This window comes from Cladophialophora psammophila (assembly GCF_000585535.1).
Source record: "Cladophialophora psammophila CBS 110553 chromosome Unknown aczJe-supercont1.1, whole genome shotgun sequence".
Classification (NCBI taxonomy): domain Eukaryota; kingdom Fungi; phylum Ascomycota; class Eurotiomycetes; order Chaetothyriales; family Herpotrichiellaceae; genus Cladophialophora; species Cladophialophora psammophila.
In genome coordinates this window covers 3,715,308-3,740,522 of record NW_006912922.1, presented here as the reverse complement: position 1 = coordinate 3,740,522, position 25,215 = coordinate 3,715,308, and the positions used below count along the sequence as shown (strand labels likewise).

The following is a 25,215-nucleotide window of genomic DNA, read 5'->3' as shown; positions in this document are numbered from 1 at the left end:
ATGATAACATAATTCTATCTTTTCCCTGTACCAATCCCACCGACCTCAATCTGTCCATGTTGGCCTTGGTCCCGATGATGGTCGTCCGTGCTTCGTCCCGTCCATTTGCTTGACCGACCCGCACATTCTCCCCCTTCCATCGGGATTCCCTTGATTCCAAGTCAATCGTCATGTCAAAGTCGGGCAACCTCGCCGCTCTGTCGGCCATCCTCAACCCCGGAGAATCACCTACCATCTACTACGCAGAGGACCCTCCCTATCTCCCTCGAATCCTCGTCTTCTACTACCCCGTCCAAGCTGTGGGCTCTTTGGCCTCAACCTCGCGCATTCGAACTACCATCCTCTCCGCCGCCGGATTCAAGAGCTATGGGGCATTCTCGGTCGCGCCAAACAGCAGTTACTACTCTGCCGTCCACAAGTTACCGGAAGACAAACAACGAGATGATGTTTCTCGGGGCATTGCTTTTGCACTTTGTCGGTACTTCTCCGAAGTTCCCACCGAAGTCAAAAATGCTATAGCCGAAGAGAATCTGCATCATGGGATAGCTCTGAAATGGGGACAGACCCATGCTGCGCAGGTCACATGCCGAATGAGCAAAGTCATCAATACCGAAGAGATCGTTGAGGCTTTACGTCCCTTTTCCAAGGAAAGACCTCCGAGCCCGCAGACGCCCGTCCGACCTTTAGCTTCCATCAGGAAGACACGGCCATCCTTCCTACCCCCTGAACCTGGCAGTCATGGTTTTGGTCGCATCAATCACGCCTTCACCCCGTCTAAGAGGATACCTAGCGGCCATGCAAAGCGTTCCCCGTCCATATCAACTTCAGCAACACGAAAAGCGAGCGCTACGACCGACCCGAAGCACTCGTTGCAGCAGCTTGAATCATTGCGCTTCAAAATGTGCGAATTTGTGGATACCGAAGATAGATATATTACCCGTCTTCAAGAATTGATCGAACTTGTAACCAACCAGGGACGTACGCCGAAGTCATTGAGCTCCAAGTTCTCGAGTTCGCGGAACCAAAAGGCTGTCAATGCCATGATTCAGTTTCCTTCATTGCTGGACCAGATCAAGGACTTAAATCTTGCCTTCCTCGATGATATTGAGACGGCGCTCCACTGTTCCGAAGATGCTGCTCTGACCTTCTTGGACTCTGCTCAAGCGAATCCTCAGCTCCTCCCAAATGCCAAAGATCCCATGGGCATCTACAGTTTTGCCAAAGTGCTTTTGAATCACTTCCCCAAATTCCCCATGCCCTACAGGGAATATCTCGATCTGCATTCCCAAGTTTCCTCAAATCTCGATCAATTTCTAAGAGAAGGCACAACTTCAATCCAACAGGCACCGTCTTTGCTTATGGAGCCAGCCCAGCGTATCTCGAGATACGGCCTCTACATCGACACTATGCTTCCACATGTGCCTTCAAATTTCACGGTGGCAATCCGAACCTTGGAGAAGGCTCGGAAAATCATCGCCGGGATATGCGAAATGGAACCGGCGGCATCAACCATCCTGGACTCTCTACGCATCGAGCATGAAGCGAAGAGAAAGGGCCTTTCCCCGACTAAACTGCTCTCAGGTTTGACCCGATCGAACGGAACGATCCGGGAAGCGCCAGCGTTGACTGGCAGTGTGAAAGAAAGAGACGGGCCGCGCCTTTTCCCCAGCCTGGGTCGCAGCCTGAGCCGGAGGCAGAAGACCTCGAGACCTGGTCTATCAAGCATCTTATCCGAACAAGATCCTGAGCAAATCAACAATGTACAATCTCGAAACGACGAGAACAGGCCCCTCACATCGTCCTCGGCATTGTCCTTCGGCTCGGCCAAGAGACCGCCCACATCAGGATCTAGCGTTAGTATCACAAACCGCTCCACAGAAAGTGCAAGTCCGGGTCCCAATGCACCTGCTATGTTGTTGCCAAGCAAAAAACGCATTGGCACCGTCCCGACCCTTGTTACAGGAAATACCGTGGCAGTAAGTGTGGGCGACGGAGTTCCGATGCCCAGTTATTCCGAGGCAGGTGAAGTTGAAACTGCAGAGCTTTACAAGGTCCAGCTAGTACGGGTTGAGGAACAGAATTATAAGCTCCTCCAGGAAAATGCCGAGTTGAAGAGGCAGATCAGGGAATGCAAGTGCGGTGGTGCAGTCAGACGGCTATGATTGGGTTTTCTTCCCGGTGAACGTCTTCCTGAGGGACAAACACGACCAAGAAATTGGGTTGAGGTTGGAAGGGGGGAAAACACAGACGATAGACACAACCTAACGAGTTATGACAATTGGGTATGGCATTTCGTGTTTGGACTCATTGGCACTTTTTTCAAAGAGAATGTACTTTTACGCGAGCTGTATGATAGAAGGCTGGATATTGGACTACGAGCGCATTCGTTATCTTAGACAGCCCGCACAGCAGAAAGAGTCCTCCAGCAACCAAGGGACCAAAATTAGAATAATAGTGCTCGAGGCGCCTGAAGCCGGATTTCAGTTGATTTGATTTGAGCTGAGCTGAATTGACTTGATTCAAATTGAATTAAATTGGTTCAGCAGTCCGTCTGTCTACCTCTCCGGCTCTCCTCGCATGGTAGGATACGATAGAATGACAAGCTGCTCGGGAAGCTTAGATTGCTGAGAAACGAAGGACCATTGTCTGTTGATCCTACTATGTATGGACGTTGAACTTTAAGCGGCCTACTATAATGCCTAGGTAGGTACATAGGTAGGCTCCGTCATGGATGCTTGCAAGGCTGGCTGTCCTATGGATGCTGATGCTGGGCAGTAAATGAACCATCGCTTGTTTTTTGTCTGGTTGTTGTACTCATTGCTGCATACTACTACCGGGGAGTCGCTTGTGTGCGAATGAGTGACTTGGTCAGACGACGGACTCTCCAAAAAAGAAACTATCCCATCTATCCCAAATGTTTTTTCCCCTTCTATTCCCATCCTCAGGCGAAGGTGTTCCCACGTATTCATGCCCAAGAACAAAGTTGACTTCGGACTCGCACACAGATCGATTAGTATCCCCACTTTGGCCGGGACTTTTTTTTGCTCCTTTGATCCTTTGACCCTTTGTTCTGCGTGTGGTCCTGCTTGGCCTACCAACCTAATCAGGCCTCGTCCTCATCGTCATCAAAACCTTGCCTAACAGTGGCCCATCCACTCTGATTCCTCTTCCCGTCTCGCTCGGTATTCAGCCTCAGCGCTCTCGCCTTGCTTGGATCATCCTCAAACCAGCATCTCGCCGTGTAGTCATCTGCGACAGTGGTTAATTGGCCATTGTGATGAACCCAGGCCACCGCGGTGACTTCCTTCGTATGACCGTTGATGAGAGGGGTGCCTGTATAGTAAATTGGACATTGGCCTTCCATTTGGACGTCTTGAAACGAATTTGACGTCGATAACGAATTGGAGAGGATGTTGACTGATGAGGCCTGTCGAGGGAGACGGGGTCGTGAGCGGGATGAGGTGTTGGAGCGGGAGACGACTGCAGGACAACGCCGTGCAGCTTTAGTCAGATAACGCTCGTCAGTAGGGAAGATCACCGCGCAATCTTCGCCTGAACCAGCGGCCAGCATTTCAGTATTCTCGCTTGTCTTGCGGCGGAGGGCGAGTTTGTCGTAGAAAGAACCCAGACGCAGTGAGGGATCGCGGAAGCCGTACAACGGACCTAGGCCTTGCCCAGCGGTGCGAGAAGCTCGAGACGGTTGACTTGACGCTAATGACATCTCCGGACATCCGCCGAGCACAAGATGAGCGGTCGAATAGGCATAGATGGTATTGTCTCGGCAGAGAGTATACAGCCTGGAGCCGTCGGTGTTCATGACCACGGACGTCACGCCGAAGGGTCGCAGGACTTCATGACTGTTTGGTTCGAGAGTTGCGGAAACGGGGGTAGGTCTGCCAGATCGCTGTTTGTATGATGCCCGCATATCCCATAGTTTGATAATGGCGTTGTGTTCCGAAGCTGTCGCAAGCATATGTGGGCGCGTGTCGCTAATGAAAGCACAGGTGGTGACCGCAAAATCAACCTTGGAGGAAAGTCCTGCTACTTGACGTTTACCATTCACGTGTTTGAGCTTGTCCCAAGACGTGTGTGCATCCCGTATCTCGACTTGAGCGTTGACTTCTCTACTGTTATTAAGAAGGTGAGGTGCGCGTACGAGGGGTTGGATATTCAATATTCCTTGCTGGGCACACCGTAGATCCCACAGACGGACGCTGCCATCCCGGGAGCAGGTTGCCAGGACGTGATTCCCCGAGCCTGGCTGCCATTGCACGCGTTTTATGGAGCCCGTATGGCCGACCAACGTATGGGTGGCCATCAGTGTGTCCATGTCGATAATTCGACAGGATTGGTCTCCGGACGCCGTTGCGAGGAGTTTATCGTCACATGAAAATTCCATGTCCATTACCGCATTGTCATGAGGATACATGAAGTATTGAATCCGCAGACTACCGGGATCATCTGGGGACCGTTCCGAAGCTCGGTATACTTCGACCAGGCCATCTTCATTTCCGATGGCGACAGATTGTTGATGGTTGAAACTGGCGGCACAGAATGGTAGAGCTCGAGGTCGGATATTGATGGAGGCATTGTTGAAGAAGTCTTCTGGCAGACTGTAGAAATTTGAGGTTTCATGCTGCCATAGATTGCTGTCGTTACCAAAAGGAATCTCTTTTCTTCTCCCCAGTTGTCGTGATAATAACCCCGCCGAGGTGCTTATAGATTGATACCGAGCTACCCTTGGAGGATATTGCAGCAAAGGCGACAATTCTTCTTCTTCATCCTCGTCATCCGTCTCCGAATAAAGAGCGTCATCATCCTTGGCATCTGGCGTCACTCCCTCTCCCGCAGGAGATTCCTGGCTGTTGGGGAATCGATAATTAACCTTGATTGGCGAAGATGGAATCGATGCTATTGACGTGAAGGAGAGCTTCCGCTTCTTTGATGGCGGTTGACAATGTTCGCTCATAGAGACTTCTGAGGACTGATTGGCTCCTGACCGACTGTTAAGGTTGACGGCAGAAAGTTCTCGCAAGGCTTTCCTAGAAGTTCGAACGGAACGCTTTGCGTTCTGGGGTCTCGGGGTAAAAAATCGAGTAAAGCGGTTTGGAGTAATGGAAGGGTTCTTCTTAATTCGACTACTTCGGCGAGGACTCCTGTTCTCGCTGGGTGCAACAGCAAATGTGACAGTCTCCGACCGGACATGTCTCTCCGGTGTATGGTCCATAGAACAAGATCCGGGAGGAGACTCCAAGGATGATGGTCGGGTCGCCATTGGGCTCAAACTCGAGGGCAGATAGCCACTGTGAAGAGTCGGATTGGGAGAGAGGAAGGTGTTGGGTGGCAATTGGCAAGAAAGATGGTGGCCCGAGGAATCTCGAGGCTGGAAGAGGTTCGCGACGCCATCGACCTCGACGCGTAGCAGCAACGCTAGGAGCGCGTCTCTAATTGAGCTACGATGGGAAGGTCAGCCGATCCAAGCCCGGAGAAAATTTCTCCGCACTACCAAGTCTAGGGCTTTGATTGGTGGAACGGACCTCTTCACAGACTGCGTTCGGTGTCCCAAAAAAATTTCCCCATGTCCACACACAACTGAGCCAACAGGCAAAGATCACACACCAGGACGAATTCAAGTCCTGTTGGATTGCGGCATCCCTCACCGTAATGCCCTAAGACACTCCTTTTGCCTCAATCAACATGCCTTCTACAAAGCGAAAATCCGAAGATGCGGCGACAAAGCATCCAAATAAACGGCCAAAGTCGAGTTCCAATTCGAAGAGCGGAACAGCCACAGCGGAACAGGAACAGAACAAAAGTCCAAACCCGAAACCAGCCTCTGTTCTTACCAAAGAACAACCTGCATTTCCCAGAGGTGGTGCGAGTTTGTTAACTCTCCTAGAGCGTAAGCAAATTCGAGCAAGGGTAGCCCAAGATGCGGACACAGAACAGAAACCTCCGCAGGAACTCTTCGGAGGCCGGGACACAAGGGCCGATGTTGACGCCGACGAGGGCAATAATTCCGAAGTGGATTTGTCGGCGAAGAAACGAGAAAAGAGACGACGAAAAGCTAAGAAGCTGTCTGCGTCCTCTGCAGGTGCTACGAACCCCGACGTTCAGATCGGAGGTCTCAGCCATAAGCGGATAACCACAGACTCTCTTATATTGGGCCAGATCACATCTATAAGCGCAAGAACGCTGACCGTCGCCTTGCCGAACAACCTTGTGGGTTACGTGCCTCTGACTGCAATCTCGCCGCAGCTGAGTGGGAAAATACAAGGCCTTTTAGACCAGATTGACGAAGAAGACAATGACAGCGCAAACGAGCGAGATGAAGAGCAAGACATCGCTTTGCCAAGTTATTTCCACGTTCATCAGTACCTGCGGGTCGCAGTGACCTCCACAGAGCAAGATAGGCCAGGAATGAAATCTGCCACGCGAAAACGAATCGAGTTGTCAGTTGAGCCAGCGTTGACCAATATAGGCTTGGGTCGGTCGAATCTCGTGGCTGGCGCCGTTGTCCAAGTATCTGTGAGCAGTGTCGAAGACCACGGGCTAGTGGTTGATCTTGCACTAGAAGCCAGCAAGGTGCACGGGTTCATCCCCAAAAAACAATTACCCAGGGAATGTTCCTTGTCGACTATTAAAGTCGGCGCTGTTCTACTGTGCCACGTCCTCGAAACGAGCCCCACCAACAAAGTGGTGAAGCTTTCAGCGGACCTCTCCAAAGCACCAGTCTTGAAGACTGCGCCTTCCGTGGATACTTTTCTCCCTGGAACCAAAGCAGAGATTTTGATCAACAATGTCACAGACGCTGGATTGTCAGGAAAGGTCATGGGCATGTTAGATGTCACGGCCGACATTGTTCATTCGGGCTCATTTAAGGACCGACAGGCGTTTCTTGCCCGATACGCAGTCGGCAAAAAGATTACGGGTCTACTAATCTGCAACTTTCCCCTTTCAGAAGTGAAGAAGCTGGGATTTTCTGTTCTAGACAATCTCGTCGATCTAAACAGCAACAACGAGGCTGCCGATGAAGAAAGCGCCAAGTTGACGTTATCTTCCACCATCGAGTCAGCGTCAGTCATTCGAGTTGAGCCAGGACTGGGCGTTTACCTGCAGCTAGACCAGGTTAATATAGGTTTTGCTCACGTTTCTCGTCTCTCGGACAAGAAGCTGGACACGATCTCCGAAGGTAGCGGCCAGTTCAAGCATGGATCCGAACACAAGGTTCGATTGCTTGAATACAACCCTGTCGACAACCTCTACATATTGTCTGCTCAAAAGAGCGTGATTGAACGGCCGTTTCTCAGATTCGACGACGTGCCGCTTGGTGCGGTCGTCGAAGGAACGATCGAGAAGTTGCTAGTCGGTCCGAGTGGAGTTCAAGGCTTACTGGTCACGGTCGGAGAGGGCCTGAGCGGTCTCGTGCCACAGATACACATGTCTGACGTTGATCTGAAACATCCAGAGAAGAAATTCAGGGAGGGCCAGACCGTCACTGCTCGAGTCCTGTCCATTGATCCTATCAGGCGGCGCCTGAAACTCACTCTGAAGAAGGCTTTAGTGAACAATGATCAGAAACCATGGCTCCTCTTTGAAGATATTGAGACTGGCGATTCCACAGTAGGTACATTGACCAAGGTCGACCGCCTTGGTGCGGTTGTCCGGTTCTATGGCCAAGTCAGAGGATTTCTTCCTGTGTCTGAGATGAGCGAAGCATATATCAAAGATGCCACGGAGCATTTCCGGGTCGGTCAGGTTGTCTCAGTAAACGCAATCAGCGTCAATGCCCCCGAAAAGCGCTTGACAGTATCCTGCAGAAGTATCAATGCACTGAACGCCACGATCGAAAGCACCCTTGCGGCATTGCAGCCAGGCACTCTCACCAGTGGTATTGTCTTTGAAAAATCTCTGAACGACGTTTTATTGCGCTTAAACGGATCCGACGCTATTGCACGATTGACCCTGGATCATATCGCTGATGGCTCTCTCCGAAAACGAGAATCTGCACTCAACAAAGTCCGAGTGGGCCAGAGGTTGGAAAATTTGCTCATATTGCAAGTGCTGGCCAAGAGGAGGCTGGTCTTGATTTCTAACAAACAGAGTTTGGTACAAGCTGCGCAAGATGGCACTCTGCTCAAAGGCTACGAACAGCTTCGACCCAACGCGGTCGTGACCGGCTACGTGACGAATATCACAGAGAATGGCGTGTTTGTGGGCTTTGCCGGTGGCATAACTGGGTTAATGACCACAGCTCAAGTACCTGTCGAGACTGAAAACGAGCCAGACTTTGGGATGGCCAAACTCCAGCCTGTAACCGCTAGAATCCTCTCTGTTGATTACAAGGGTGCGACACCTCGATTTTGGCTGACAACCCGAGAGGCTCTCCCTACCGATGGCGACATAACGAGCAAAACTCAGCATCCTCTGGTTTTCCCAAAACTCATCAATCCGGTGGACGCGAGCCTTGAAACCCTTGATGATTTATTCGTTGGGAAACTTACAAAAGCAAGGATCATCTCGGTCAAAGAAACGCAGATCAATGTCGAACTAGCCAAAGATATGCAAGGGCGTATCGACGTGTCGGAAGTATTTGACGACTGGAAGGATATCAAAGACCGGAAGAAGCCATTGAAGCAATTCTCTCCGAAGCAAGAACTTCCTGTCCGAGTCCTTGGGGCGCATGACACGAGAAACCACAGGTTTCTACCGCTAACACATCGGAAAGGCAAAAATACAGTGCTCGAACTCACGTGTAAACCAAGCTCAGTCTCAGGATCAGAGCAAGCCAGATTAACATTGCAAGATATGGCAGTGGGATCATCCTGGCTTGCCTTCATCAACAACATTTCCGACGACTGTGTATGGGTCAATATTTCGCCAACTATCCGTGGAAGAATTCGGGCCATCGACCTCTCAGACGATCTGTCACTTGCTGCCAACGTGCCTCGCAACTTTCCTCTTGGCTCTGCTCTACGGGTCCGAGTTCTCAGCTTGGACGCCGAGAAGGGGCATCTGGATCTAACCGGACGCTCAGACGGCACTGCCAGCTCTTTGACATTCACAAATATTTCCGCGGGACTTGTGCTTCCCGGTCGGGTAACGAAGGCTACCGACCGCAACATCATCGTCCAGCTCAGTGAGCAGGTTGTGGGTGTTGTTGACTTGATTGACATGGCGGACGACTACAGTGAAGCGAACCCTGCGAGGTACCAGAAAAACGATGTTCTGCGGGTCTGCGTGCTCAGAGTGGATGCTCCCAACAAGAAGGTCAATCTGTCAACTCGACCTTCGAAAGTCCTCAGCTCCTCAATGGGGGTTATCGACCGAGAGATCACCTCACTCGATCAATTAGCTGTCAATGACATCGTCCGTGGATTTGTTAGTAATGTGGCAGACAAAGGGGTGTTCGTGACTTTGGGTCATGGCATCACAGCGTTTGTGCGGGTTAGTAACCTGTCGGACAGCTATCTGAAGGAGTGGAAAGATCACTTCCAGCGTGATCAGCTTGTGAAAGGGAGGGTCACTATGGTCGACAAGGCTTCTGGTCACGTCCAGATTAGCTTGAAGGAATCAGCACTGAACTCTGACTACAAAGCGCCGCTTACGTTCAATGACTTGAAAGTGGAAGATATCGTGACTGCCAAAGTTGTCAAGATCGAGCCTTTTGGGGTTTTCATTCTTGTGGATAATTCCGAGAACGTACGTGGCCTCTGCCACCGAAGTGAGATTGCCGAGCAACCAGTCGAAGATGTCGGCAAGCTGTTCAGCGAGGGGGACAAAGTCAAGGCCAAGGTGTTGAAGATCGATCCTGCGAAGCGTCGCATCAATTTCGGCATGAAGGCATCATACTTTGGCAATAATACTGGAGAGAATGCAGAAAGTGATTCCCAGTTTGAGGATGACGCCGAGGACGGTGGCGCGCATCTCGATCAGGAAGAAGAAAGCTCGGACGACGACATGGAAGCACTATTCCAGGATGACGACGAACAAGATTCGGAAGCAGATTCAGAGGACGTTGAAATAAGGCTTGAAGAGGATGCCCACGAGTCAGAAGACCGCCAAAACGGAGGCAGCGCCTTACGGGACGCCACCAGCCCGTCCTATAGCAGAGGTCTCTCCGTGGGTGGTTTTGACTGGTACGGCATCTCCGAAGCCACGGGAAACAAACGAGCAGCCGAAGCATCCGATTCGGAAGGCGGAGACTCAACCAAAGCACCCAAGAAAAGGAAGAAGCGAGCGGCAATCCAAGTCGACCGAACGGCAGACCTGGATGTAAACGGGCCTCAATCCGTGGACGACTTTGAGCGGTTACTTCTAGGCGAGCCCGATTCTTCCCTCCTCTGGCTCCAATACATGGCTTTTCATCTTGACCTTGGCGACACCGATCAGGCGCGGCAGATCGGCGAGCGCGCATTGAAAGCCATCGGCCTCGGCCAAGAAGAAGAAAAACTGAACGTCTGGGTGGCACTGCTGAATCTGGAAAACGCCTATGGAGACGACGAAAGCATTGAGGACATGTTCAAACGGGCGTGCGAGTACAACGATCCGCAAGAAATTTACTCACGGTTGACGAGCATCTACATTCAATCAGGAAAACTTGAAAAGGCCGACGACATGTTTCAGCGAATGCTGAAGAAATTCACGCAGGATCCCAAGATGTGGGTTAACTATGCGCATTTCTTGTTCGACACGGTGGGTGACGCCGAGAAAGGGCGGGCACTTCTTCCGCGAGCACTCCAGACGCTGCCTCGATTTACACACTTTGACATTACGTTGAAATTCGCACAGCTTGAATTCAAATCTTCCCGTGGGCTGGCGGAGAGGGGACGAACCGTCTTTGAAGGGTTGATCAGTTCGTTCCCCAAGAGGGTGGATCTGTTCAACGTGCTCCTCGACTTGGAGCTCAAGCTGGGAAGCGAAAACAAAGAGCAGGTACGCGGGCTGTTTGAGCGGATATTTGGCGGCAAGTTGAAGCCCAAGCAAGCCAAATACTTCTTCAAACGGTGGATGGAGTTTGAGGAGAAGGAAGGAGATGAAAGGCGGGTCGAGGAGGTCAAAGGCAGGGCAGCCAACTGGATCCGGGATGCTGACAAGTAGGTCGCAAGGAGAAAATCGGATCTGGTTCATTCTGTCTGCTCCGAACCGATCTTGTAGAATCGAAACAATGAAACCGGGAATAGAGCAGGAGGCCGATGGATGTACCTACGGAGTGTAACGCTTTTGTTGTGGATGCTTCTTGATGCAAGGAAAAATGAGATCATGGCACAGCCTGTGGAGTCATGGTGGACATGGGTGACGGTGGTCACCGAGTATCCCTTTACTGGGGAAGAAAAAAGATCTTCTTCCAGATCTTTTTTTTTTTCTTCCCCAGCGGTGCCTGTGGTAAAAAATTCTCCTGGTGCCCAGTAGATGCCGCAAGAGGCAGGACTTAGCCAAGAGGAATTGCGTGAGGCCCAACCGCCTGTTCGAGACGGATCCATCGCTCCGGGCTTTGCTGGAAGCATGAAATCACATTCATTTGTTCTGAGGCCCCGTCGGAAAAGGGAGCAAAATGGGGATCGAGAAGGTGGTGTGGATATTGTTACTCGATGGGAAAAAAAAAAACAGTGCGGCAGACACCATGCGACAGTGGAACGAGGAAATCCCTTTTTTTCTTCTCTTCTTTTTCTCTCGTAACATTTATCAAGTAATGGATGAGTGAATGAGTGAGTTGAGTGAGCGATGGATGGGGAACTATGCAAGAAGGTGGACAAGAGGGCTAAACTTAGCGACGGCCTTTTTTTTTCTTCACAATCAGAGCCAAAGGGCCCTTCTCGGAGCCTTCTCCTCGATCCGAAGAAATGTTTTGGATGAATAATAACAAAATATAAGAAGCAAAGATGGCTCTGGGATGTGGTTGCCTGGAAAGGCAGGTGAGGGACAGACCCTGGCAGACCTGAAGCTGAAGGGGGACGAGGAAGAGAAGGGAAGAGAAGTTCGCATGCGCCATCCATGATTCCCCGGGTCGGGTGCCAGGGTGGCAGCTGTTGCTCCAGGTGGGATGGCCCCGTGTTATTGGTGCCACAGGCCGCGTGGTGTTTCCGACCCAGCTTCGCCAGGCATCTGGCCGCTAAGAACAGCCTTAACCCAGCCTGAGCGACCCTGAAGCCCGCCCCCCTAAGTTCCCTTAACCAGTCGCCCCCGATGGCTTCTGTGGGTCCCCCTTGTCACCCCCATCGTCATCATCACCACCCACATCATCATCATCATCATCATCCCACGACCTCCCACTGGGTGCCAGCTGTGCCGTACTCAGTACCTACCAAGTACGACCAACTAATACGAGGTACTGGGTACCAACTGGTGCTTGGAGCCTTGGGCGTGGTTGCTGGTACCCGCGAACTGCAGGCTGCGCTGACGGCTAGTGAGGCTGCAGGCTAGTTCCGGAAGGGCTGCTATTCCCAATTCCCAGCCAATCGTGCTCGCTTGATATGCCTGTTCGTCTCTTATCTTCAGCCAGCACACGACCTTCTCTTCCCTCTCTGGCTCTCTGGCTCTCTCACCACCGCCCGCAGCCCAAACAACAACCCGTCCTGCCCATCCATCCACCGAGTATCCGTCCGCTGAAACCGCAATCCCCCTACCGAGAGTTCCATATTGTGCAGGGCTGTATCATCATGCCATCCTTCTTGTCTTCCTCTCAGTATCTCTACTCTCTCACCTGGATTGTCTTGCTGCTTCACTCCGAACCGCCTCTCTACAACGACCCCTGATTCAGCCTTACCTGGTCCACCCTCTGCCCTAGGCTGCTCCGGCATGCCCCCGGCCCGGATCCGATTTTCTCGTCCATCCATATTCCTAATCAACATTTTATCTTCCCTCCAGGTTTCTCGTCGTTGAATTCAGGTGCCAACGTCGCCATGATGATGGTTCCCAGGGCCTTTGCCCAGAACCCACTGGCGCAGAGGCAACAACACATCGACTTCAATGAGAAAGAGAAGGACAGGTTATCGGCCCGAAGGCAGCCTCGAGACACGACTCCTCGACCACCTCCCGCCCGTTCAGCGCTCTCCCAAGGTCTTTCCCAAGAGCCAGCCGATTCCCCCTACAGACCTTTGTCGGACCCCGTCAAGATTCCGCCGAGGACGACAGAGAAACGGACTCCCATCCCGCCTCGACAGCCAGTACCGTCGTCTCTACAACCTTCCAGATATCTCTCACCCTCCGTCGCTAGTTCGCAGTCACTAGAAATACCGAAGAGGAAACACTCAGCCCAAGATATTCTGACATTGACATCTATCCCCGTTCGACGAAAGCCCAAGCAAAGACCCAGCCAGCGCCTGCCGAACTGTGACTATGTCGCAGATTTCAGCAAACTCTTGAGGGATGACGTCCCGCCTAGCAATGATGGGAGTCTGTCAGGAAGTTGGACGAACCCACAATTCGAGGGACTATTTGGCAATATTGACGGCCTCGTCGAGGGGCAGATGATCGTGGGGGGCGAGAGTCTTGATCCTGGGATCCTATCACCCAGATCGCTCTCGACCGAGTCAATGCCTTCTCTTTGTTCACCGGACGACTTCAGTAGTCTTTCTCCCGCCACTATCAGGTCTCCTTCCGATCATCGATTGCGGCAGATGGCCAGTTCCGAGGACTGCAGCAATGAGCACCCCCTCCTGCCCACGGACGAGGACGAGCATTTGAGTGGAACCTCGGCGCCAGAACTTACCATTTCACCACCGGTCAGGATGAGACGGAGGCCAATCATCCCGGATAAAAGACCGAGCTCGTTCAAGTCGAGTCTGACGGCGTCTCTGAAAGCGCTCAAATCCGCCGCTCAAACCGTGTCCGATTTAGCAAGCAACCCACCGCCCATGCAGCCAGATGAGTTCCTAACGAGGTCCGTCTTCGAATTCAGGCCCTCGCTGACCGACGACCGACGTCCTCCACCATCAAGCGAGCCTCCTTCGGCGGCGCTAAGAAGGTATCTGAACCCGCGCACCTTCGTCCCCCCGGACTCTCCCGCCCAACTCCATTTCTGGGTCGACGAAAAACCCTCCCCGCCTTCGCCGTCCAGTCTGGACGCCCGGTCAAAACTCAAGATCAAGAAGAAATATCGAAATCAGAGATCCCTTTCTCCTCCTGTCAACGAGAGTGCCCCATTTACGGCCTCCAAGAGTGCCGTCTCTCAACTTCCCCCCGTCGTCCAGCTCGCGACATGCATCCCTTCGGCCATCCGCACCACGAACGCTTCCAGCCCCCCCACCTGGCTCGAACCGGACGGCACACCGAGCAACAAATTCCGCGCAGCACAGACACTGTGGGCCGATCCCGAGAACGGCATAGAAGAAGGTCAGCCGCGACCGCGTGAGCCGCGCGAGAATCGGGATTTTCTGCGAGTTTTTGTGTGTGAGATGAACATGCGCAAGAGTGGGAAGTTGAGCGAGGATGCCGTGGGCCACGCGAAGTTGTGGTTGCCGCCTGTTGACGAGGGGGCCAAGGGCAAAGACAAGGAGACTAATGAGGTGGAGGGGAACAAGGTTGAAAGAGGAAGGAGGAGAAGAAGAGACGCGAGTGAAAGGTGGACGAGTTGGTTGATTGAAGATTTGTAACATTTGGCAGATGGATGGTTCGGAGGTCTGCTTCTCAGCTGACAGCTGTCTCGGGCATAGAATCGGCAAACAAGGGACACAGAACATGGTCCTAGAAGGACCACCTTTACGAATGACGACCGCAAGCGATGAATTCGGGCTGTAAGATGGTTACATGAATAGGGGGGGGCGCTTCCGGCCCAGCGCCCTCGGGGACGTTGGCAAAAGACCGTGTACAATACGAATACTCCATTGATGTTGTTTGTAAATTAAAAGAGTGGATTGTTTCACCCCCTGATGCGATTCGCAAAGTATGGGCGAGAAGATCACTGCGAGCGAAAAGGAAAAAGGGAAGAGAGCACCACTTGAACGCCATCTAATCTGTTTATGTTAGACAAGGCAACAGCCGACACCTTTTCGACTAGTCACGTTAATATCAGTAGTAGCCCAGTCCTTGCCCAGTCCTATTCTGTCCTGTCTCATCTAGTTGAGATCATCGGTCAGCGGAATGAGGAGGAAGAAGAAACCGCCCATCCTACCTAGGTTTCTTTTGCTAGCGATAGATGGTAGATTTGCTCTCCCCCTGTACGAGGTACTCCGTACATACTTGATAATGTTTCTTTCTTCTTTTTTGGCTTTGGCTCGCCGGGCGAGGGAGGTAGGGTTAATGATATACATGCGTATCTACGGTAGATATGGAGCGTAGGAGGGACTCTCGAGGCTCAAGAGGATCTCCGGGACTGGAACAAGGACACAATAAACCTGTTCATTCCAATTTCCCCCTCGCTGTATTGCGGGCAGGGGGGTAAAAATCACCGACCACCTTTTCGAGGAGAACTGGGGTCTTGATTCGCCCTCAAACGCGGTGGCTCAGAACGGCCGTCCGTGTGTAGATGGATGCACGGATTCCAAGGTCCTCTGTCAAGGGTTGACAGCAGCCTTCGCCGAAGTCCCTGGGCTACTGACATACGCAGATAGCCTCATTCATCTAGCGAGCGATGTATGCCTCCTCGTCAACCCTCGTGCCTTCCTTCCAACAAGCTTCGATCCACTCGCGCGCCACAATTCGCGGGATCTTCCTCGTTTCCCACCGCGAGACCTGTCTCCTCAAATCCACAAGGTCCGAAACAGAAGGGTGGGCGATGATATGGGTGATCGTCGTTCGAAGGTCGGAGGGGATGGATGAGAGGGTGGTGTACCTGCGTGGGAGAACGGTGGCGCTCGCGAACCGCGCAAGAGCTTGGGAAGATGCAGTCGCCGTCGCCGTCGCCGTCGTGGTCGTGGTAGTGAATGTAGTTTCTGCGCCGAGGCGGAAAGGTTGCGCTTCGTCCTTCTGCACCGCGGGACCAGGCTGATCAAAGAAAAGCACCAGGCCATGGAACATAAAGCCTTTCATGTTTAGGAACTCCTCCCCAAAGAGATCCGGGACTCTCTCTTTTTCCTCCTCTTCAATGTCGACGATGCCCATCTTTGCCATAATCTCTTTGAGCTCCTCCTCACTTACATCCCTTGCAAAACTGTCCCCATATTCATCCACATTATCCTCGTAAAGCTCTCGCATCTTGTCTGGTGCGAAATAGAGGTGGCGTTCGGGCTCAAATGGAACGACCATCTCTTCTGCATATCCTCTAGAGAAATCTCGCTTTGCTTGGTCGATGCAGTCAAAGATCCAGGTCGGCTTGACGATTTCCTGTTCCCCGCGCTTTTCGAGGGATGCGACTTTGACTGTTCTTCGCGACGCAATACATATTACGGTTGCGTGGTCTTCAGAGATTGGAGTTGCTGTTTGGATAATTTTGCCGCCATTCGCCTTGACCAACGCTTCCAGCTCGAGCTTCGTCTTCTTTTGATCTCCAGGGAGAGAGGATTCCGTCATGATGTAAAATGTCAATCCTTCAAAGACCGTACCCTGCGGACCCTCTGGCAACTTCACACTATTCACGTCTCTGGCATTGTATCCAGCCACCGTAAGCGGTTTCTTCCGACTCGCATATCCGCCAGCGCGGGCTTTGCGTCTTTCTTTGCGCTGCTGGTCAACCCTCATTGCTTTTTCTTTCTCCCTGTCCTCGGCTTTGACTTGTAAATCTTCAAACTCATCGACCGAGAGGGCGGTCTTCCAATCCTTGTCCCTCCTCAGTCTCATGAACCGAGGAAATCGCAACGTCTTCCCGAAGCCGTAATCTTCACTGGCTGTAACTTGCGCAGCCTTCACCTGCACAACGAGCGAGTCGGAAGGCTTGATCCACATGTCTGGCCTCTCCTTGAGCAAGCTTAAGTTGCCCATGTCGATATAGTCTTTTGCAGACGGCCGACGAGAATCCCAGGGATGCCATTTCCCGTCTGTGGCGTGGCGAATTGTGGCGTAGTCGTTGGCCGTCATGCCGCCGCCGACTTTGAAGAAGGAAATAAAGTTCTCTACGGGGCCTTCGTGTTCGGACGGTTCAGCTCCCGGTTCGGCCTGTGGTTGCGATTGAGATTGAGTCTGCTGTCGTTTCGAGGATTGACTCTGACTTTGACTTTGAGCGAGGGCCTGTTGTCGCCATCGTTGACTTTGGCTTTGGCTTTGACTTCGAGACTGGCTCGCCATTTGCACCGCCTTGTTTGAGGCCCGCAGACCGCAGAGAAAGCTGGACAGGTTTCCGCCACGTCTCCCCGAACCATAGAACCCCCCGATGATAAGACAGTCGAGCTCCTCGCCGAATCCGTCCATATACTCTGGCTTGACTTTCTGCCAGTCGCCGGAACGATCGTCTAAACGGTACATGGATCTTGGATTTTTGAGTACCAAACCCTCAGAAGCCTCGGCCACGACTTTGCGGAGCAAGTCTTCAACATCTTCCACTTTCGTGGCCACAGTGTATTCATGGATTTCGAAGCGCTCGGGTTCACTCCTCACACTGGCTGCTAACGCTTTGCGGCGATCTCGTAAGGTATAGCGAGTCAGAGGCTGATCGTTCAGTAGAAGGATGTCGAAGATCCGGAATACAGGACGGTGGCCTTGCGCGAAAGGGTTCCGTTGTTCGGCTAGTGCAGCAGTCTTCAGCGTTCCAAATGGCACCGGTGCCTTTTCATTGGGATCCCATGTTATCATCTCGCCATCGAGGATGATGTTTTCTACACCATCTACAAAGCAATTTTTGATATGCGGGGTGAGCGCACCATTGGGGTCGTGGAAACCGTTGCCGTACAAATAGGTGTAGTCCTTGGCTTTTCGGGACCAGAATTGGAAGCGTTTCCCACCCGGATGACCCTCATCGGTGACCATATGCATCTGTATGCGTTCGCCGTCTAGCTTCTCCTCAATCCAGAATTCGGGGTCATCAGGCGTTGGTCTTAGTGCCTCCACAACCTTCTTGAGAGATTCTTGCTTGAACTGGGCCAGCATAGGTTGGAAACACTGCATCAGCATGACTCCCGCCTCCTCGTCTTGGAGACGGATTTCGGGGCTGTAGAGTTCCCAGCACACCCTTCGCAGGTTGCTCGAAACATTGAAGAGGCTTTCTGCGTCAGGGTGCCAGAGGTGGAAAAAGGTCTTCTCGGTGGCGCCCACTTTCATCTGTTTCAGAATTACACGAATCAACCACATCAACTCTTCAGCATTCATGCGTTTATAGAACTCGGCCAAGATCGGAAGCTGATTCTCCTCCCTCGGAGCGGCTGACAACTTGTCCAAGAGTTCATTGACTTCTTCGATAGTCATGTCTCCAACTTCCACCCTCATTGGTCGCTTGGAAAGGGCCTCATAACAACGGCCCGCAAAATCTCCTGCCATGCGCGATGCAGCTGTCTGACCGGGCTGTTTCCAATTCAAAAGACTGTATCCATCTTCGGAGTTCTTGTCGATCTTCATGATCTTGATAAGTAGTTTGGCAATGATCTTCTCCTTGAGCCCATACACTCCGCGCTCGCGGTCTTTATCTGGGATGATAAGCCGAAAGGCAGGAAAGAAGTCAGGGCCAACCTCTTTTCGCCACCGAGCGATGTATCGTTGAATGATGGCGCGCCGCCTCTCAGACGGAGACAAATTAGATTGGCCATCTGGACCTACTTTTCTGCGATTGACGGCAGCTGCTGTTGGCTTCTTCTGCCGATTGTCAATCAGAGGATTGAAGAGATCCTCGAAAAGAGTGTGAAAAGGAAGACTCTTGCCGCGATTGCGAGGGCGGTTCGGATACTCCTTATCTAACTGTTTCTCGAAGTCCACACGGCTAGGTGCATCTTCATGCCTGGACTCATCGTACATGCTCTCGTCATCAGACATGTTGAAGACTAGGCCGCCAGTCTGAATCCGAACGGGATAGACTTATTTGCGTACTCGCATTCTCGGGTTTTAACATGAACCGAGAGCGGCATCGTCAGCCAGATGGTGAGCGGCAAGTTGATAAGTGATGCTGCCTAGCAAGTAGGAAGTGAAGTCATTCCTCACTTTGAGACGTTTGACCAGGCGCGCCAAGACGCGTGATCACGTGTTACATCTCGAGCATACATCACGTGCCGAGTCGAGGCGCAATCAGGCTTACAAGCCGACTTCTCAGCTTCCCTTTTCTCCTGTTCCTTTCTCTTGTTCCTTTCTTATGCTTCCACTTTCTGTTCGCTTCGGCCTTCATTATTCGTTCGGCGCGTGCTTCTGACCTTACTGCAAGGACACAGTTAGATTTATTGAGATGTGATGAATCCATTACTCAGCTCATGAGACTCGCCCCATTCGTTTGAACTTGTCCGATGCTTCGGCATCCTGCATTTGACCCGTTGTCCATGGATTGATGAGTGAGAAGCAGGCACGGCGTCCTCCTGTGGCGCCAAAGCCCTCTTTCATCCAACAGCACAATGCCACCGCACCCAGAATCTCCCCCTTGCCATCACCTGCCCTTCAGGGTGCCACTTTGGCATTTGGACCGGCCGCGGTAAAAACGCCCAATATCTCCGTCTCCGCATCACATAATCCATCTGCAGGAGCCCTGCTTGCGGCAACCACTGCCTCTATCAGGAAGCAGCAACAACAGCAGAATGAAGCCCCTTCACAAGAGGCAACCGTCAATCCTCGGGGTCGGACGTTGACAACAGAGAAGCTGCCAGTCGCGGTTTCCGTCTACTCCTCATTATCGCCTCCTAAGCCTGGACTTCGACCTCGTCCTCCTCGATCTACATCTGCCGTTGCTGCCATTGCGGCTTCGGCAAAGACAAGTCCTGTCCGCAGGCCGGAATTGAAAAGAGATCAGGCGAGCTCGTATCTGGCGAGGCGGGATCCATCTCAGGTTCGAAGTCGGGGCATGAGTACAAGTAGTAGCAGCGAGGCTGTTCAGTCACTTCAACAGAGCGCGGCTGCTCTTGCTGGGGCCAAGGCTTCGATGACAACAGCTCCTGTCCAGGTCCAGACTGCAACAGGTGACAAGCATAGAAGCGACCTTGGCTACCTTTCAAATTTGCCTCTTTCCTCCGCTCAGACCTCTTCTGCCCCGAGTCCCTCTCTTTCCGGGGCGGCGGCGGCCGCCACAGCTTCCAGGAATGCTGCGAGCCTAGAGGCGAGAAGACGGGCTCTGTCAACTTCTGAAGAGAGTAGTCCAAGCGCACCAGTCTTCCGAAATCTTACTGTGTCCCCTCAATCGACCACTAGCTCATTATGGCCACGCGTCAAAGTGACTCCTCCGCCGACTGACTCGGAGAGTGACACCGGACGGTCAAAGGTCGAAGATGCCCACAAGCCTCTACCGGCGCCTGTTCCGCTGCGCGCCAACCGCGCAGCAATTGTCGCACAAGAACAAGCTTCCGCCCTGGATTCGCGAACCGGAATGACTGCAAGTTCTCTGGCGGACGCTATGGTAGCAGGCTCCATTGCAGCCTCTCACACCGGCTCTCGTGGAGCCTCTCCTGCATCAAGCAAGGTTCCGCCTCCTATACCTCGTCGGCGCTCGAAATCGGTGGGCGCATTTGAGAGCGCAAGACAGTTAATGCACCTTCCTGCTATGAGAAGTGAAACAATCTCACAAACACCAAAGCTGAAACCGCTCCCTGTGCGGCCTATGAGGCAGACATTGCGGAATCCTTCGCCAGAGCGCGATGAGCCCCCAGAAGAGAAGCGTGGCCGCAGACATTGGAGGCGACATCCGAATATGCACCATGAAGGGGATCGCAGGCGGTGGAGAGACAAGGTCACGGAGCGTGAGAGGAAGCGGTACGAAGGTGTTTGGGCAGCAAACAGAGGGCTATTACTCGATTACGACTTGGGAAACCCCGGCTTAGGGCCGAGGAAGGATGGCACTCCTGTGACTGATTTGGTGGTGAATGTTGTGGCACGAGATATTTGGGAACGAAGCCGTCTGCCTAAAGATGTATTGGAGGAGATCTGGGACCTCGTCGCACAGCCAGGCGCGAAGGCACTGAACCGCGAGGAGTTTGTGGTGGGTCTTTGGCTCATTGATCAGAGGTTGAAGGGGAGAAAACTGCCTATTAAGGTCTCGCCGAGCGTTTGGTCGAGTGTCAGGCATCCAGAGGGTGTGAAATTTTCCAACAAGGCCCTGCGTAGATAGGTATGGTTAGAGGTATGGTTAGTCGTGTACGAATAGACACGTCAATATGGCTCGATATGAGAAGGCTGCATAAGGGCGGTAATGAGTAACAGTTAGGGGTTTGGTAGCCTGGTGACTAGCCCCTGAGTTTCGGTAGCCTTGGTCATGATTGCAGCGGGTCGGACAGCAATAACCCTTCCTTCAACGGCCTACGCAGTAGAGTTCAAAACTCCTTCCTTACACTGCAGAATATGAAGTATGTCTCGACTAGAATATTCGGCCAAGATCGGCGGCCATAACAGCTTGTGGAAAATGATCCTCCCCCTCAAGTTTCCGACAGTCACCACCTTGACCGGCGAGGTCCGGAGAGGTTGGCAACCCCGTTCTCCGCCTACGTTAGTGCGTATTATGTACGAAGTAGCCGGCTATTGAGGCGTGCAAAATATGTCCTCCATCGAAAGCTTTCCTTGCCCGTTTCACCACCCAGTTGCAGCTGCAGCTGCGGTGCAGTTGGGTCGAGTCGGGTCGGTCGGCCCGGTGCTTCGCTAAGTGGCAAGGTGCACGCCATGACCTGCGACAGATGCAGCAGCGATGGCGGTGAGAAGAGTGTCGGTGTCGGTGTCGGTGTCGGTGTCGTTGGTACTGCATACCACAGGCAGGACATGCGGAGAAAGGGGGAAACCGAGCCATATGTACTGGACCGGTCCGCGAAGGACTGTGTATCAGTGTGCTCTACCCAGGCAGAGACTCGTCGGTCCACACCGATTGATCGCCAGGGGATCTATGAGTGTTCCAGGGGGGCCTTCTTTGAAAATCTCCGATCTGATGCAATATTTGTGTAATTGATAAAAAAAAATTAAATTTTTTTTTCCAACATTGGTGAGTGACATTTTGATTACAAGTACAACGAAATCTCAGATCTCTCAAATCAATGGAGAAATGGGACAGCGGGCTATTGCTAGAATTGGAGTATTTTACATTGGATCGCAGATCTCGATAGTCATTCCTTCCTTCCTTCCAATTCCACCCAGGACCCGGCGGCTGCGGCAAGTTGCTCCCAATTATCCCAGACGGATACCCGTCCTTCCCAGCCCCTCTCCTCAGGCTGACTTATCAAAAGTCACGACTACTGAGGTTCGGGAACGAGGGAAGGCTGATCTCTCCATCTGAAGGCGGTGCTCGCCCTTGGTCTCTTTTGCTCCAACAAAGCTTTCCTTGGAAATTGCTCCTCTTCCGGTAGTGGACAGCCTGGTCGCTCTTCCGGTCAAGCGTTCCCTGACATGGTCGACTTGCCTTCGTCGCTGCATCTCTCGTAGGTGGATCTCCGTAGCATCAAGCTCAACTGGAGATCACCCGCCATAAGCCAGGTGGTGTGCTGTAGCAGTGACTTGGTGGGACTGCAGCGGCGGCAGAGTCGAGTTTCGTAACGTCGTAGCCTTGCGGCTCAATGGATGCTCTAAGCAAGGGGTATCAAATTCTCGTAAAGGCGTGTCATATCGTGGGGTGGATCACGTCCAGTCAGTCATCGCCATCGACTTCAATCGCAGTCTCCCGCACCGTGACTGGTCGGTTTTGCTTCCAGCTCTGATCATGGAGTTCGTAGGTTGAATTAGCGGCGGATGGCGGGGGAGGAGCTCTTCTCCTGGGGCTTGCAGGAGCAGATTTGGACTGGGAGTCCTTGTTGTCCACAGGCTGGAGCATACCAGATTGAACGGCGTAGACTTTGCCGGTGCTTTGCGACTGCTGCTCAATCGTTGTGTCGTCGTCAACCTCGCAGTCGAAGATGGCAACTTGGTCGACAGGCATGGCATCCTCGTATTCCTCGTCGGAGGCAGAGTCCTCGAACGGATCACTGTCGGTGTCTGACTCGGAGTCGACCACGACAGTCTCGGAAGGGGTGGCTAGGTCACGAGACCATCGACGGACATTGTCGACGATGGAGGCGTGTAGCACTATGCGGTGGAGATCTGGCGTTTGTCGGCGGCACTCTCGATCGAGCTTGGTCTGCGAGAGGTGGTAGACCTTGTAGGCCTGGATGGCCGGGTTTGTTGATGTGGAAGTGAGCATGGTGGTGGTGGTGGTAGTGGTGGTGGTGGATTTTGGTATAGTGTCGACGTGTGAAGTACTCGGTACTGGCTGGTCGATGGTGGTATTGGACCTCTGGTTGTTGGGGAAGAGAAAGGGGGGTGGTCGAGTGGGATGGGACAGAGGAATATATCTTTTTGATAGAAAAAGGACCGAATTGAATAGCCGGGGTATGGGCCGTGAAATTCAGGATGAATGGAAGACGGGCTCGACGGGCTTTTGGTACGAGCTAGTCGCTCCGGGAAAGGTAATTACCCTCGAGTCGCCAGGCGCACCATCATCCGTCTGTGCGGAAAAGAAACACCTCTACACCGGCCAACGCGCAATAATTTCGGAACAGGCGGGTGGGTGACTAGGGAGGCCTCTAGCCCTTAGCGCATCCTGCAGACATGGTGGACGGGAAAGGAAGTCGTGAGGTAAGCGTGCAGGGCGTCGTAATACGTGCCCATGATTGCACGGTCAAGCACGGTGACGAGGGTGACAGTGCAGTGTGCAGGAGGGAAGTCTGTGTCCGTGACCTTCGGAGCCGGTGTCCAACAGTCAACCACCTCAAACTTTGTCCGGTGCAAGGATCAAGCGGGTGGTGTGCGCACCCAACGATGCGACTGTCATGTTCGCCCAGAGTCTTCGTACGAGCGTCGGCGGGTGATTAAATGGACATGGTGATGGTAATCATGACAATCGCAGTGATCATATGAAATAGCAGAGATACAGGTGAGAGAGACGGTAGGGAAGACGTAAGGCAGAAGTGATAGAGAGTACCGAGTACCTCGTATAGCACTCAATGCTGTGTGTCAGTATGCGTATAGAGTAACGTGACTTCCGTACTAGCGACCCCGTTGTTAGTGGGCAGTGACGTAGCCGCCCCTATTTTCTGTTGCCGGATTCCCGTCAGTCCCAGTGCCATCCTTCACACCATTCATTGTTCCTTCTGTGTCATACCAGCACTCGACCCCGATATTTTCTCTGGTAGTAGCATCTGAACCTCGAGCTCACCCTATTCTGCCCGTTGCAACGCACCTCTACAACCGCGCGTGTGAAAACTTCAACTGTATACGCTATCCCGCTCCCACGGATAATTGTTTTGGGAAGGTGCTACGTGCTGAGTTTTCAGGTGCTCAGACCACCCCTTCCGGTTAAACCATCCAACCCCAGAGGTAAGGTGACTACTGCATCATTGTCTATGTATACACACCGCCAACCCTCATCGACCACCCCTGGGTTCTGGGGTCTCTTGATGTGTCTGCCCTGTTGATGACCTGAGCAATGCAGAGTGGGCACAGTGGGGTCTACACCTGTTGTGTAAGTCCAGTCGATCTTCACCAGAATCAGCCGGACACCAATCAAACGTCGGCTCCGTCTTTCTGTGCCGATACAGCCAGACGGAAGACGGCCAAACGGTGAATAGGTAAGCTTCACTTACTCAGTCAAGGCCCCGCATTGTACCACCGGGCGCGCAAGACCGCTCTGCAGCTGATAGGCCGCGATTGACCGTGCAGAAATCGGGACCAAGGGCAGCGAGTCAGGGTTCGAAAGAGCCTGACTGTGTATGCATCCCACCCATTACTTAATCCCCCCTTCCAACGGACACGACCGACACTACTGAGTCCAAGCTCGGACAGTGCCCTAACCATTCTCGTTGCGATTACTGCATTCGGTATGTTTCCAGAAGATGCACAGGGCAGCACGGTCAGATATCATCCACCATCACAGTTTCACATTACTGAAGACCCAGCACTTGCTCACCTTGTCTCTCCCTGCGACGAATGGACATATCCCGCAAGATAGTGAGGTCTTGGTAAACTGCTAAATCAAGAAACATTCCAGAAGAACTCGCTGAGGAAACAGATGCTTCGCCCTGGTTTCAGTCTGCGCAAGCACCCCTTCACGTCCGCTATCTGCGATATCCTCACACACCCATCCTCTTGAAGGATTCAGGGTCACTCCTGCGAAGTTTCGAGACCCGAGAACTTCCAGGTTCGGCATCCTTCTGGAATTCTATGAGAATCCCCACAAACAGATCGACACCTTCTCCACTGAGCGGTTTTTCA

At 52.6% G+C, this 25,215-nt stretch overlaps 7 protein-coding genes across 7 annotated transcripts; 4 read left to right on the top strand and 3 right to left on the bottom strand.

The window, feature by feature from the left end:
• Positions 1-170: 170 nt before the first annotated feature.
• On the top strand, positions 171-2,162 carry A1O5_01311 (uncharacterized protein; the record flags this gene model as incomplete). The annotated part of the gene is made up of 1 exon (XM_007741930.1): positions 171-2,162. One exon carries the CDS (start codon positions 171-173, stop codon positions 2,160-2,162), a length of 1,992 nt encoding a protein of 663 aa, XP_007740120.1.
• A 941-nt stretch (positions 2,163-3,103) lies between these two features.
• Positions 3,104-5,275, bottom strand: A1O5_01310 (uncharacterized protein; the record flags this gene model as incomplete). Its single annotated transcript, XM_007741929.1, has 1 exon — positions 3,104-5,275. One exon carries the CDS (start codon positions 5,273-5,275, stop codon positions 3,104-3,106), a length of 2,172 nt encoding a protein of 723 aa, XP_007740119.1.
• A 422-nt stretch (positions 5,276-5,697) lies between these two features.
• Positions 5,698-11,100, top strand: A1O5_01309 (uncharacterized protein; the record flags this gene model as incomplete). The annotated part of the gene is made up of 1 exon (XM_007741928.1): positions 5,698-11,100. One exon carries the CDS (start codon positions 5,698-5,700, stop codon positions 11,098-11,100), a length of 5,403 nt encoding a protein of 1,800 aa, XP_007740118.1.
• Positions 11,101-12,902: 1,802 nt separating this feature from the next.
• A1O5_01308 (uncharacterized protein) lies at positions 12,903-14,594 on the top strand (the record flags this gene model as incomplete). The annotated part of the gene is made up of 1 exon (XM_007741927.1): positions 12,903-14,594. The coding sequence occupies one exon, from the start codon at positions 12,903-12,905 to the stop codon at positions 14,592-14,594; it is 1,692 nt and encodes a 563-aa protein (XP_007740117.1).
• Positions 14,595-15,561: 967 nt separating this feature from the next.
• A1O5_01307 (uncharacterized protein) lies at positions 15,562-18,834 on the bottom strand (the record flags this gene model as incomplete). The annotated part of the gene is made up of 1 exon (XM_007741926.1): positions 15,562-18,834. One exon carries the CDS (start codon positions 18,832-18,834, stop codon positions 15,562-15,564), a length of 3,273 nt encoding a protein of 1,090 aa, XP_007740116.1.
• Positions 18,835-19,336: 502 nt separating this feature from the next.
• A1O5_01306 (uncharacterized protein) lies at positions 19,337-21,100 on the top strand (the record flags this gene model as incomplete). The annotated part of the gene is made up of 1 exon (XM_007741925.1): positions 19,337-21,100. One exon carries the CDS (start codon positions 19,337-19,339, stop codon positions 21,098-21,100), a length of 1,764 nt encoding a protein of 587 aa, XP_007740115.1.
• A 1,497-nt stretch (positions 21,101-22,597) lies between these two features.
• Positions 22,598-23,146, bottom strand: A1O5_01305 (uncharacterized protein; the record flags this gene model as incomplete). The annotated part of the gene is made up of 1 exon (XM_007741924.1): positions 22,598-23,146. The coding sequence occupies one exon, from the start codon at positions 23,144-23,146 to the stop codon at positions 22,598-22,600; it is 549 nt and encodes a 182-aa protein (XP_007740114.1).
• Positions 23,147-25,215: the final 2,069 nt, after the last annotated feature.